The sequence below is a fragment of the Trematomus bernacchii genome, unplaced genomic scaffold, assembly GCF_902827165.1.
Source record: "Trematomus bernacchii unplaced genomic scaffold, fTreBer1.1, whole genome shotgun sequence".
Taxonomy (NCBI): domain Eukaryota; kingdom Metazoa; phylum Chordata; class Actinopteri; order Perciformes; family Nototheniidae; genus Trematomus; species Trematomus bernacchii.
The window spans coordinates 2,307,730-2,322,571 of record NW_022987547.1 but is presented as its reverse complement, the minus strand read 5'-3'; the positions used below and the strand labels follow the sequence as shown (position 1 = coordinate 2,322,571).

The 14,842-nt window shown below is 41.0% G+C and overlaps 1 protein-coding gene across 1 annotated transcript in view; it reads left to right on the top strand.

Moving 5' to 3' along the window:
- sh2d3ca (SH2 domain containing 3Ca) overlaps window positions 1-12,003 on the top strand; it is a 52,301-nt gene extending 40,298 nt beyond the window's left edge. The window contains exons 6-15 of the mRNA XM_034122893.1: window positions 2,992-3,141; window positions 4,207-4,484; window positions 5,422-5,549; window positions 5,646-6,018; window positions 7,065-7,194; window positions 7,465-7,580; window positions 7,833-8,004; window positions 8,108-8,219; window positions 8,319-8,525; window positions 9,813-12,003. Coding sequence (XP_033978784.1) covers window positions 2,992-3,141; window positions 4,207-4,484; window positions 5,422-5,549; window positions 5,646-6,018; window positions 7,065-7,194; window positions 7,465-7,580; window positions 7,833-8,004; window positions 8,108-8,219; window positions 8,319-8,525; window positions 9,813-9,988 — 1,842 coding nt within the window. The 3' untranslated portion in view covers window positions 9,989-12,003. The remainder of the gene's footprint in view (window positions 1-2,991; window positions 3,142-4,206; window positions 4,485-5,421; window positions 5,550-5,645; window positions 6,019-7,064; window positions 7,195-7,464; window positions 7,581-7,832; window positions 8,005-8,107; window positions 8,220-8,318; window positions 8,526-9,812) is intronic.
- The last annotated feature ends 2,839 nt before the right edge of the window (window positions 12,004-14,842 follow it).

Sequence of the window (14,842 nt, the reverse complement as noted above, 5' to 3'; positions counted from 1 at the left end):
AGCAAGAGTTATTTCATTCCAAAATGGAGCAACTGTAACCAAACCCAATTTCCCCAAGGATAAATAAAGTGTCCATATAAGTACTACAACCAAATGTATACAGTACACACACAAACACACACATACATTCAGGGAATCCTCTCGAGACATGTGTATTAGAGCTGAAAGGATATGTCATTAATTGTTTCAATCATTTAATCACCTCAAAATTAATCCGAAATGTATCTTGGAAAAACTCCAATAATGCTTAGTTTTCAAATATCAAAATGTGATGCTTTTGTTTGCTCATATCATTCTAATTACATTTTTGGGGGGTTTTCAGTGTTAATCTGACCAAACAAGACATTTGAAGACCTGAACTGATCAATATTGTAGCATATTTTTTTTTACTATTTTCTGACAGTAGAGGTGTCATGCTTTTCTGGTTATTACCCGTCCCCTTGTGTGTTATGAAGGTTTTTATGCATGTAAACGGTGTGCAGAGTCAAAACCCTCAAAGTACACCCTATAGCGAGTAAAACTCTAACACAGAAAATACCTCCCCAAAACGCCTCGTTGGAGATACGTCATTGTCCATTTGATTCTTCCGGGACGGCATGATGTCAAGCCGTACCCGGAACGAAATGGACCAATCCGTGGAGCCGTTACGTTACGTCCGCGGAGCCGTTACGTGAAGCCTCCGCTGATTGGTCCAAATTGACCAATCCACGGACTTCCTCACACACACATCTGTGTGCAGGGAGCAGGCAGCTCAGCTGATTTCTCCTCCCTGGCTGCAGGCTGATAACAGACAGTTGGGATCGCGGCGAAATTCTCTCTGCAGACCCATTCTCACAGCGTTTATCAACCTTTTTCTTACTCAATATCAAGCCACACTTATTGTTTTTACTTCGGCTGTGACTTTGTGTGTGCTGAGGATGAGTTTGGCTGTGTTTCGCTATGTATCCTAAACAAGGAAACAACACCTCCACGGAGCTCAGCGGGATTCACAACGTCCCGACCAATCAGAGCACACTGTGCTCACAGGGAGGGTGGGGGCTGGAGCTATTGGAGCTACAACGAGCCGTTAAAGGCAGATAGTGAAATTCAGTGAATACACGTAGTTTACAGAGATGCTGTATGAGAAACCAATGTGAGTTTGGAAAATTGCACAGTATAAATCTATTTTAGTATACCTCAACAATGGAATTATGATCAGTGGAAATGGCCATGACACCTCTCCTTTAATATAAAAATGACCAAACTCAATTTATCACTAGCCAGTGATTTGTTTCTAAACCTTAAGTTTGCAAGATCCCGACCAAGATATGAATAAAAAGCTTCAAATTAAGCTATCTGTCACTGTCTCCTAGCCCATGTGGCAGTGAAATAAATAATGGATAAGCACTTCCACAACACAAATTGCTGCTGTTTTTTTTCAACCACATTTCATGTTATATTTCAAAAAGGCCAGAATAAATTATTTGAAAGTACAAACACAAACGCGTTTCTTTATGGGTTTATGTTGTTGTCAGCAGTCAATAGTATTAGTTGAGCGATTACTCGGCCAAAGTCTCTGGCTTTGAAAGCACAGTTTAAATGCTTTACACACAGAATGACACTGATTACTGAATCCCATCATCTGTCACAGCTCAGTAGAAATTGCTTTAGCGCTCAGAAGGAGGGGAAACTCTGCCAAACGGACAGCTGTGTGTGTTGCTGATGTACGCAATTCCACAGCTGGTGACTGAGACGCGGATAAAGACACACATCAGCAGACGTGCACACACCCACACACACATGCTCACAAACTGCATGCACATGTGGACTCGTACATAGATGCAGTTTCTGTCTCTTGATCAACCTCTGTTCTCTGTCTCGCTCATAAACACAGATTCAAATCAGCCATCTGAGTCTTTCCTCTTTTTATTTACATAAAATATTCATTTATTCCGGGTTTGCCCCAGTGGAAACTTGGGGAAACCCTGAGCCGCGTGGTAACCAAAACAATACTTATTGACTAGTCTTCACACACTTTACATCCTATATCCTTCTCTGCGGCTAGCTTTACACATTATTTATGTTTTTCACTTTTAAATTAGGGCCTTTGTATATGTCATGAGTGCCTAGACCGATGTGGCTTTTTCAAATTTATTTTTTATATTTTGTTCCGGCCCTCAGAGTAAAACAGGATTTATTCTCAAGGTAAATGGGGCAATTGTCAGATTTGAAAAAAGCTCCAAAGATCTTTCACAAAAGAATGATAAAAGAAGAGACACACGCTACACTTGGATTGCACTTTTGATCTGTGAATATACTGCCTCCTGCTGGTGTGTGAGGCACTGTTTACATTTTGTTGTGCTGCATTGCATATGTCCAGCCCTTTTTTCTTGTATTTAATTAATTTAAAGAATCACCTCTTCACCCTTCATCATCAGTTTTCTTTTGCAGGTTTATTTAAAGGGAACTCTCCTTAGTTTGAAATGTATATCTCCTTGTACATGACTTACTGAATCAATATTTAGGATCTCTTTTTGCAGTTACCAAAGATACTTTTGCAGTGTTTTGTATCAACAAGGTGTACAGCCTGAAGCTGCTCTATTAACCATGAATGGAAGATTGCTTTTTTGGATGGCCTATTCTGTCAATACATTCAAAACAACTCATTTTTACAGTAGTGCTGAACACGGTGAAATGCATCTTCAAAAAGTCATTGCGTCCATTGTCGCTGGCTTTTTATCCATCATTGCCAAACTGTGTATAGGAGAGACACTTTGTTATTGAGAGAGTTGGTTGTGTTTGTTCAGAGAAACAAACTGTCCTAAGGCATTGTTATAAATAATCATGATTCTCAAAAATCAATTATTAAACAGTCAAAGTCTCAGAAAGAAAATATATATTCTCAAATGTGCTGTAGCTCGGTGAGCAAAGTTAGCTTCCAGCGCTTCAAAATTGGAGCCTTTTGTCTCGTTTATTAACAAAATACATTTTTTTTCTCTATTATTTGTTTAGGTGGCAGCGTCTCTGATTATCCGTAATGGAGATTTCGTGGTGCGTGACTCTCTGACCAGTGTGGGTGACTACGTACTGACCTGTCGATGGGATAATGAGGTGCTGCACTTCAAGATCAGCAAAGTCCTGGTCAAATCCAGTGAGACTAAGGTACGTGTTAAAGCTTTTACTGGCTGTTTCAGCACCAGAGGCATTTTACTTTACGTTCGGCAGGCATAAAAGACAGTGGGGATACATCTACTGTCGCAGTGTGCACTCTGTAGTTTATTTAAGGCCGTAAGAGCACTTCACTTAAAGTAACTCAGTCCTTTTTCTGGGTGGGAGCAGAGATCACAGATGTAACTAATAACATTAAAGATGGCTGTGCTGCATTTAGTTTTCTTCAGTCAGCACGCACAAAACACGGAGCCCTAGCATTAAAACAGCTGTTATTAATGATATAAGGTGTGTATTGACTACAGTCATTACTGGCCGTTATAGACATGGTGGCCATATTCTCCTCCTAACCGCCCTACCTATTAGCACCATACCTGAATGTAGTGCATTTATAGCGTTACTGTTTACATCTGGGTTGGCAAGTCAAGATTTATTCTCTTTTTGAAGAGGCCTATTTTCTCTCGTTAGCCGCTAATGACAGATATAGTTGAGCAGGCTAATTTACTGCAGGTGTGCGGCGTTGGCGAGCTGTGCCGAATAATCTCAATTCAGTCCCTGCTATCTGATTAGGTATTATAGGCCTTTTTCAGATTAGACAGTTTGATAATATCACAGCAGGAAAAGAACATAACAAAATGAATGAAAGCAGTATTCCATTTTGCTGATTTGATTTCAGTTTCCTTGCATCATGCATGCTGACACATCATCACTGTCACTGGGTAGAACGAAGACATCGTTAGGGTTTTAAGTAACACCTATGCCTTTTCTCTTACTATGTCAAATCAAATGGCTGCTGTTAGTGCACAGCACAAAAGGTCTTACTAAGCAGTCTTTAGATACTTCTGCACATTGTAATTTGGTTTTAAACACTGTAGAAATACTATTTAGGGTTCCCCTTAAAGAACTCTGTGGTTGAAAAAAACGTTACCTTTGTGAAATGTACGTGAATTTGTTACAAAAGAGAACTCGGGTCAGGTTTTCTCCCTCTCAATGTATTCATGTTGCAAACGTATAACAGCAGAGATGTTATAGTGATTTATATCATCTCTTTATCCTCAGGTGCAGTATATGTTAGAGTCTGACAGCTTCGACTCGGTCCAGGAGCTTGTGCGGTTTTATATTGGCCAGCGCAAACCGGTCTCAGAATCCAGCGGAGTCCACATCTACTGTCCGGTCAGCAGGACTCTCCCTCTGCGCTACCTGGAGGCCACCTTCGCGCTGGCCATGAGCAAACAAGGCTCCGCCTACTCCCCGTCCAGCCAGAGGGGGGCGTACATTAAGAGACGGAGCGTCACCATGACCGATGGGCTGACGACGGAGAAAATGATACCCCACAGGTGAGCCGGGAGAAAAATATGTGTTTTTAGTGGCAGAGGTGCAACAGCCGAGCAGCCAATTACAAAACCCTGACAGTTCTTTTTTGCAGTGTTCATCATATTTCATTCTTGCTTTATGATCTATACATCAGTGACTCAGACAGTCCCAGTCCCAGTCCAGTAAGGACACCAGTGGCACCACCAGAACCAGAGCCGGAACCTGTGCCCATCTGCAGGTTGTGTGTGTGTTTGTGTGACACTAGCGTTGTGTTTGATCACAAAACTCCTTTCCTTCCACAGTCCTGCAAATCCCCTACTTCACAAACACCACTAGCCCCTTCCCTATTGACGAGCATCACGTTGTGTTAGTTCCCTTAGAGTGAAGTTGCAAAATGACTTGTTCACTTGTCCACTTCTGCACTGGATCACACTAGTTTGAAACAGAACAAGGCTGTTTGAAACTTGTTCCTACAAAGAAGGAGCAGACAAATATGTTGTGTGAAGTTGCTATCATTTTAGCCTCATGAGGAGTATGGAAAGGAGCAAGGGACAAAAGCAATGGAAATTACACATTGGGCATTAGAAGGCAAATACAAATATATATATTAGGACATATATTGAATATATATGCCAGTATGTATGAACTTGAGACATTAGTTTAGTGTGCAGATTTTATTTTCCTAAGAAACCACACTGCTACATTGTCTGCTCCTACTTTAAATTCCCAAACATGGGTTTAATTCATAAATAACACATGAGTGTCATGAAGTTGAATAATTGTCCCACTAAAATGTCTTCCACTTCTCTCACCCTAAAATGATTACTATTTGCATCTGTAATGACACCATTCCTGTCATCTGAAACTGATGAATGTGACACTCTGAACTGCACTGCCTGGACAGCTTTTAAAATCCATACCCAAACATGTTTAACATCCCAAAAAATGCTTTGTTTTCAGCCCTTCAACAATCCACCACCATAAAGACGCAATGAGGAACTGTGCGATGAGCATGGACCAGATTCAGGAGTACCGCTGCCCCCTGTCACCTGTTGGGGAAACCCCCTTGTCTCCTGCATATAGTGCTAGTAAGTGCCGCACAGACTACCAATTAAAAGTAAAAGCTCCCCATTTACATTCACAAACCAAATCTACATAAGTGATTGACTTTTCTCTTTCTCCAGTCACCAGGCAGAGAGCCCACTCAGACGGGCGCGCCCTGGCCGTCATCCCCCCGTCCCCCGTGATGCGGCGCTCCAGCGACCCTCAGCTCAGCCCCTCAGCCAATGACAACCCTGCAGACCACCCCGCGCATACCTCTCACTCTGCACACTCCACGCCTGCTCATCATCCCAGCTACCAATCACATTCCTCAGACACAGCGGGGAGCTACTGTGACCTCAGACCTTGCCCCGCCGGCCCCCCTAAACCCCCGACCAAGGGCTATGTGGAGCGATTGCGAGTGGAAGAAGGGAGGGGGGATGGAGCGAGGGAGGAAGGAGAGGGGATGTTCAGCGCCCCGCAGGTGGAGACAACGTCCTCGTTTAGGCCATCCAGGTACGAGACACATAACATACATTCTTCTAAACAATAATATGGCCAAACATATGGCCTTCCTTTATTTCAAATAACTTTACCAGAGCCATATTTGTTGGAAAAGCCTAAAAATAGGAAATACTTTCACTGATCTGTTGATCAAGATGACTGTTGAAGGGTGGCACAGCTAGAGCTCATCACTACGGCAGGATTCATTCAAGTGGGTGTGTTCAAAGGTCAATTCACCTGCTGACATTTTACTATAGAGGGCAAAAAAAGTGGAGTGAGGCAATTTAAACCAGGTACTGCAGTACAACTATGAGTGAGCAGAGACTGGAAAATAGACTTGAGTGAACATTTGATAATCCTGTGGGAAATTGCCTGAGGGCAGACTGTGCTGGGGTCAGAGACGCAGCGGAGACTGGATCTTATTGGGCTTACAGTGCCAAGGAAGGACACAGCAGATGAAGCTCGTCACAGGAAAATGCTCAAGTACACTGAGTCGCCAGCAGCGAACTGAAAGCCTCCCCTGTGAAATGTTGCTGCAGAAGGGATTAATGTCAGTGTAACTGCTGGGGAAATTGTCAGTTAAGGTGACCATTGACTGACTTGCTGGCATGACTAGGATAAGATGTCAATAATGTTAAAACTAGGATTGAGTGTCCCGTGGTGAACAAATTAGTGTGTATTTGGTTTGCTTTGAATATTGGTCCAGAGAAAGCAGAGCATTCTTTTCAGTGGCCAGCAGGGGGTGACTTATATTGTTCCAAAATGAAATTATATTGTAAAGAAGTCTATGAGAAAATGAAAGTAAAAATATTCTTAATGAGCTTATTATTTCAAAAACTAATGTTACGTCTTTTTCCTTAGAACATTTAATTTATGGCCACATTTAGAGTAAATAGACAATAAAGAAAGTATTTTTTGGTTGTACTTTTGGTTTTCAAGTTACAAATAATTATATTGGGAAATTTTTTTTAAACACTCTTCTCTTGCATTCCTTGCCAGTGCTCATTTTAAAAGGGTTTAATATGTTCTAATGCGCTTTAATATTCGCTCTGGTGCAGGTACGAGTCTTGTCTCTTGCCAGCTGAGAATAAGCCTCTGGAGATGTCGGTGCTGAAGAAAGTCAAAGAGCTGCTGGCTGAGGTTGATGCAAGGACTGCAGCTAAACACATCACCATGGCGGACTGCATGGTATGCACACACACACACACACACACACACACACACACACACACACACACACACACACACACACACACACACACACACACACACACACACACACACACACATATGCTTACATAGGCATACAAAGCACAAATGCTGACTTGCATAATCAAATACAGTAAATGTCCAGAGACACTAAAGGTAATCACCATTATGCATGTAGGAACACATAGATGTAAGCACAATAACATATCACCATAAAACTAATATTATTTTTTTTCTTCTCCTGGACAGGTGGCTAGAATATTAGGCGTATCCTCAGACATGCAAAGGATGATGGGAGTGTCCTCAGGGTTGGAGTTACTGACACTTCCACATGGACACCAGCTAAGACTTGACCTACTGGAGAGGTAAAAACACGCTTTTCCCCCCTTTATACATCACTCATGAACTCCTTCATTAATTCAGCTATTGATTATCTGTACTTCTTCTGTTCCTCCCCTTCATCTCTTCTCTTTCTAATCTTGTAACACTCTACCGTCTGCCAAAATGTAAATTTCAAAAGTGGCTTTCAAAAATGCACATCATCGTCCTTCGTATCAGCAGCAGTAATAAACTTTTATGGATGCATTTTATTGAATAGCACATTTTTCTTTCCTCAGGTTTTACACCATGTCTATCATGATGGCAGTGGACCTGCTCGGCTGCACAGGAAGCACAGAGGAGAGGGCGGCCCTGCTCCACAAAACCATCCAATTAGCAGCAGAGTTGAAAAGCAACCTGGGCAACATGTTTGGCTTTGCCGCTGTGATGAGAGCCCTGGAGCTGCCGCAGGTAAGAGTGATACAGATACAATTCTCCATAATAAACAGAAAAACTTGAACGTTTTTTATCAAATATATTTCCTAAAATGCAATTATGTCTCTCATTGCTTCAGATTTCCCGTCTTGAGCAGACATGGGTGACATTACGCCAGAGACACACAGAGGGCGCTATTCTTTATGAAAAGAAACTCAAACCTTTCATGAAGAATATGAACGATGGCAAAGGTGAGAACACAGTTTACATGGTTGGCATTTGTTTGCATGTTGTATTTAAACTATGTATTTATTTACAACTCTAAACGATAAAATCTTCTTTGGTTACAGAGTCGAACGCCCTGGCCAACACTACCCTCCCCCACATCATTCCTGTCCTGTCCTTATTGGAGAGAGGCATGGCTGTAGGGGATGCGCTGGAGCCCTGGGAGAGTGCAGAGGTGGGGGTAGACGTTGTCATGTACCACCTAGAAGCAGCTCGTACCATCGCACATCACGGGGGGATCTATAGAACCAACAGTGAGACCAAACTGCAGGGTAAGGCCAAATGAAGTCAGTGGAAGTGTGACTTCTTAAACAGCATCTGTGTTGTTTTTGGCCATGCTTGGGGGGGTGGCTCTATGTATGGCAGTGTTGATTTGTTTAACAGATTGAGCTGTCCCCCACATGTACAGACTGAAAAATGTAATCAACTGTTGGAGGAATTGGCATTTTGTATAGACACTAATAATACCTAAACGATAAATGCAAGGACAGCCCCCATAAAAACAAATCTAAATTGTTCTAACTTAACTTTGTCACTTTTCTAGAAAATGTTATACAGCCAATACTTCAGTTAATGACCAAATCCCAAAACTAATGGCATTCACATCATCCTCAGCTGTTGTGTTTAACACTAGAATAAAGAACATGGTTGACATTGTACCTACTAGCATTAGCATGTTAGCATTGCCATTGAAACCATCTTGTCATTCCAATGTTGGCATCTGATTTAAAGCACTGTTGTGTAAATATAGAGCTTCAAAGAAATGCAAATATGGCTTAAAAAAAATTGAAAACTTCTCAGGCTGTTGTGTTTAAGCTCACTAATACAACCTCGTTAATTATTCCGTCAACATCAGCCATAAAGAAATTATGAAAAGAAGCCATTTTCTCACAGCTGGTACAGTGTTACTCATGCTGTTAATGATGATTGTTCAGTATCACTGATTATGTGCGTGTGCTGCTACTAGGTTAACTGTATTGATCCCTAATACCTTCCCAATGGTTCTCAGTTTGAAGCCATTACTGCTTTATTGAACAGTGTGTCAATAGCTATCAGCTCACATCTCTGTTTCCTGTTATATCTCACTATTGATCAGCCTGACCTCTGTCTGCTCCCATCATTAACAGTCCTATGTGCCACAGTTGAGATGTTTAGTTCATACAGTTAAAAAAAACTAGCTAAAGTTCATCTAAAGTGTAAGGTTAGGAAGTGAGATTTTTTTTTATTGAGCATCTCAGCATGGATATTAATTATTTACCTTGGGAGTAGTACATTTAACCTAATCTCACAGTCTTCATTGGCAAATAGCTTCAAGTGTTATCCCTTGATCTGGAATGTGGGAAGTCTGTAATGTGATAGTAAGTGGTCATATATAAGGAAGAAGCACCCATTCATAAAGTGTAAAGGCTAGTGTGTGGACCCTTTTGATTTGAGATTATTTTTGTCACAAGGAATGATTTAATGATGATTGAACAAAACCATTTTTTTTTTTTTTTAACCATGATTATCATAAATACAACGCATCTACAAAGAATAACATTCCCTTCTCTCCTCTCCAGGATTCCAAGAGCGAGCAGAAATCCACGATATCTTCCAGACAGAGTTTCAGATGCGTCTCCTTTGGGGCAGCCGCGGCTCCGAGGGCAGCCAATCAGAGCGCTACGAGAAGTTCGACAAGGTCCTCACCGCGCTCTCATACAAGCTGGAGCCTGCTGTGCGCCACAGCGAGCTATAGCACCTGCCCGACACCCAGCATGGACACTGAGAGGAGAGTGAGAGCGAATGAAGAGGCAGCTAACAGAGCATGTGCAGTGAGCAAAACAGAAAAGAGGGTGTCACATATAACACGCGTTGCACTCACTGTGGAGTTCCTCACTTAGCGCTAAAATATTCAAATGCCATCGGAGAAGACAAGCTAAGTGGAAAAGAAGATGGAGGAGATGGGTGACGAGCTCCTCTGCGTGATACGAACAGTAACATGTGTACGATGCGTCCCGACGGCCAAAAGGAGCTTGGCTTTGCTCCAATAAAACACAAACTCCCTCTTGTTTCAAACAACGAGAGTCTGTCACACACTGTAGCAGAAATGCTTACAATAACTTACATGGCTCATATATAGATGTTTCGTCTGCGTGAGTGAGTGAGTGTATGTGTGTTTACATTCCTTCATTTTTGTACTTCATTAATGTTTTATGTATTTTTAGTTTTGTCTTATTTATTTGTTATGATCGAAGGATATCTAATCATCATGGATGTTGCTTCACCAGACTCATGTGAATCTGTCAGTCCTCATTCTGAAGGAGCCATGTTCATAAAACCTCATTAAATATGCATCAAGCAGTCCCATTGAATCCTATTAATACATGTATCAGGCATGCATTAATAAATGTATCAGAAATGAAACATTTGCAGAAGCAATGCAGCAATATGAGGACTTTGTGAATTGTTAAAAATGTTAAAAGAACAAAGCAACTTCCCTCTGTTGTAGCTGTTTGACTATTACATTTGATATTGTGTGTTTTGTGCACATAATTTAGCTTAAAAAGACACCAAGAGACTGAGAAAAAATGGGATATATACTCTTTAAATTTTGTTTAAGCAATGTTTCACTTAGTATAAAAACATTTAAGGACATGTGGCTTCAGCTTGTAAAGTTGCAGAAATATCTGAAATGGTTGATGCATGCGGCTATAAATGTTATACCAAGCAAAATGTTGCTTTAAACTAATAATTTAAATGTGTGTCAAGCTTGATAATATGCAGATGATACAGTGAAGATCCTTCAGGTCTGTGGATAATCTTGAACGACACCAAACGTAGAGAAATGTTTTCTTTAAGCTTTATTTTTCCAGTTTCAAAATCCAATGATTTACTTAAAGAATTTTCAAAACTGAGTCAAATAATGACATAGCCCTGTTTTAGAAAATGTCTTTTGATTGTATGTTTTGAATTTGTGTTTCAGCAATAGAGCTAATCATTTTATTGCTATGGAATTACATTTTGGTTGCTGTTTTTACAGCATGTGGGCTTGGGAGGGCTGAAGCCGACTCTCAGAGCTATGCAATCATTTCAACTAAGGGCTGAGACCCCTGCGGAGACACACAGAAAAATATTCACTGTTTTCCCCCAACATCACCCTCTTTAAAAAGGCATATCCTTCTTCTTCCTGAACTTAGCCAAACTGATCATCGAATGAACTAAAGTAATATCTGATATCAATGACTCAGATATCATTCTTAAAATAACCTGCCCCAGAGCTGCATATCAGAGATTCTTTAATGGTTGTTTGATTTTCCCACTTTCTAGTCTGAATTTGTACATATGAGGTGGGAGCCATTTGCCAGTTGTCCAACAGGGGGCGGTCTTAAGTCAGCAAAAAACACTGAATCATGAATTGTAAAACGATATAACAGGAAAACACATATACAAAAACACATGTATTGTGTGCATCAAACCAATGTTTGATATCAATGTTATTAGGTATCATACTAACTGGTTTAGGTTTGGTATCTGATATCACTGAAGAGGAAAAAGTGACGATGTAAAAGTTTTTTTTTGTCCTCTGCTGAATGCTGTACAGGAATGCTCTCTGAAAGTGTGTGGATTCTCCTGTTTTTTATGACAGGACTGCGTGAGATTAACGTGAAAAGCAAAAAGACAAGAAATGTTTCAGGAATGATCTCATGTTTTTTTACGTACTGTATATAGCAATTCACTTTTTTTCAAATAAAATGATTGCTCGTGTCTAAAGCTTTGGTTTGTTTTTTGGGGGGAATTGATTAGTAGAAAAGGTGGTCACCATCATTAATAAGTAGTAAATCAAAAGTTAATTCAAACATAGTTGCTACTTATTTTAACATTATTATCTTTTGTAATGGTTTATAATATATTTGAAACCAACTACTATTATTTCCTTTTACAGTGAAACAATTTATAGATCTTTTACAAATCACGTTTAATATGTATTATGGATTCAAAATGTGGGTGATTTTTATTGTGTATCAGCTATGATTCAATGTATACTTTTTCAAATGAATTTATATATATTACACAAAATAAGAGAAAATAAAACATAAATGAAAGCAATAATAATTCTAAAAGTAAAAATAATAACCTTAACAGTGAAGTCATTTTTAAACCAGGGTTTAATATACTTTCAATTTACCATTTATTAATGATACAAATTCGTTTTTCTGTAAAGTTAACTTGAAGAGCATTTTCCTGAAGGAGCCAGTATCTTGCAATGCACATTGGCAGCCTGTAGAGGGCCTCATTTTACTGTTAAATCAAAGCTGACCCTTCTCACATACACTGTGTACAGTCTTACCTTCCCCATTTAGCTGCAGTCATGAACATCCTGGTTCCTGGTTAGGTGGCTGGCAGTCCTGAGTGTTATTGGTTCCTGTCCAGAAGGCCAGAACATCCTTAATCTAGTAGTTGTTTCAATCACGGACCCCCCTGCACGCTTGAGCTACTCTATTAGTGTCTTTAATTTTCATAATGCATATCAATCTCTTGCTTAACTGAAATTGCACCCTATAAATTGAGCATGCGTGTTTGATGCACCGCACATGGTTGTGCAGACAGACCCACCGTGATGGGAATGGGAGGGAGACAAAGACAGATGGACTGTGTGTGTGCATGTGTGTACCTGTGCATGTGTGTGTTTTCGTTTAAACGTGTGCTTTTGTCAATGTGTGTTGCAGGTATACTGCTGTCTCTCTTGCCGCCTACCCCCTTCATGAAGGAAGCAGTCGTGCGGCCTAGCACCTGTTTTACTGGGGGGTTTGGGGGGGGTCCAGTTTATTCCAGGTGAAACATTTCATGGGAAAGTATAGTGCATTTGTGACATAAAGAAAGTGAAAACGTAGACCTGAAAATATAGTAGAATCAGACAGAATAGAAGAGAATAGGATGCTCTGTAATCTGCTACGACAGAAAATTATCATTCGCTCTGCTCTTTGTCTCCCCTCTCCATACAGTTCCATAGGCGTAACATGTTATGGATGTAATCTCTAAGAGGATTCTCCCTGCTTGGTATCAGGGTACATGTTAATTTCAGCTCTTTATGTTCCTCATTGAAACAAACCCAAGATCTCGGAGGCCTGCATGCCTGCCAGCCAGCCAGCCAGCCATCCAACCAACCGTCATCAATTCTCCCCTAATCTCTCCCCCCAGTCCTTTTATAGCTAATCCATTGTGTGGGTCATTGTCATCTGATCATGTGTGACCCTGGCTACGCTATAGCTGGTGCCTGGAAGCGTAGCAATGACTTTGGACGTCCATCTACAAGCAGATATGACACTCTCTTTATTTGAAGAAATGTCTAAAATCACATTGACCCTTGAATATAGAAGGTTCTGATTAAGATGGCTGAAATGTATGTGGGATAGGTTTAGGAAATCCAACCCGATAAAATGAGAAAACATTGTATTTGTCATTAAATAGTAGTCAATAAAGAAATAATCAAAGAAAATAGTTTGGATTCATGAATTAGGAAGTGTTTTATGTTTTTATTGAGTCCATGGAGGATACATTTAATATATAAATATTGGCAAAAGCATTTCCTTTCATCGTGTGTTCAAATTTTACAAACACAGAATGACGATTAAGCGTGGCCACAAAGGTTTAATGGGTATTTCAAACTGTCTTCAACTGAATACATTTAAAATATTAAAATATCTCAAAATCCTCACGATTTCAATCTGAATATGTACACCTGATCAAATCATATTAAATATAAGTATTGCAACTATTTGTGAACACTTATCCAAGTCATAAAGGCTACAACAGGACAACAGAAGCATGGCTTACTATCTGCAGCTACTTGAACCTCAAAGCAGCTTAGCAAATATGATGTGACACCCAGTGACAGTGAGATCATTCCTGGGCAACTCATGCACACAGCCATGAAAATCCCACCCACAGCCCATCTTCTGCCTGTTTGCCTCCCTCTGAGCTGCCTGTATACTCCTCATCCCAGAACGAAAGGCTGGTCATGTCTTCATCATCTTTCAAAACTACAACTGCGGCCTCCACAGTGAGAGGACCCCCTAGTTTTCCCGCCTGTCTCCCCACCCTCGCCTCATTCTCCCCTCACCCCTGCCACGCCAGGCCCCTGGTCGATCTGTCTATCTGCCCCTGCACTGACTCCTCATTACCACATGAATGAAGACAGGGAAGGGCCCGCAAAGGCTTGGACGCCAACAGAAGGCAGCGGATTTGCAATTCAAACCTCTGACCGACCCCCACCTCATCCTCGCGTCCCTGTATACTGGGACTGGAACTGTCACCAGTATGATTGAGCATGTACGTGAGGAGGGAGAGAGGGATAGAGAGAGACAGATGTGTATTCACACACTCATGTCATGCTTCTGCACACTTTCATTTTGGCAAACACTATGCAAATACATGCAGACATGCACATGGCCTGTGTGTGTGTGTGTGTGTGTGGTGTGTGTGTGTGTGTGTGTGTGTGTGTGTGTGTGTGTGTGTGTGTGTGTGTGTGTGTGTGTGTGTGCATGTGTGTGTGTGTGTGTGTGTGTGTGTGTGTGTGTGTGTGTGTGTGTGTGTGTGTGTGTGTGTGTGT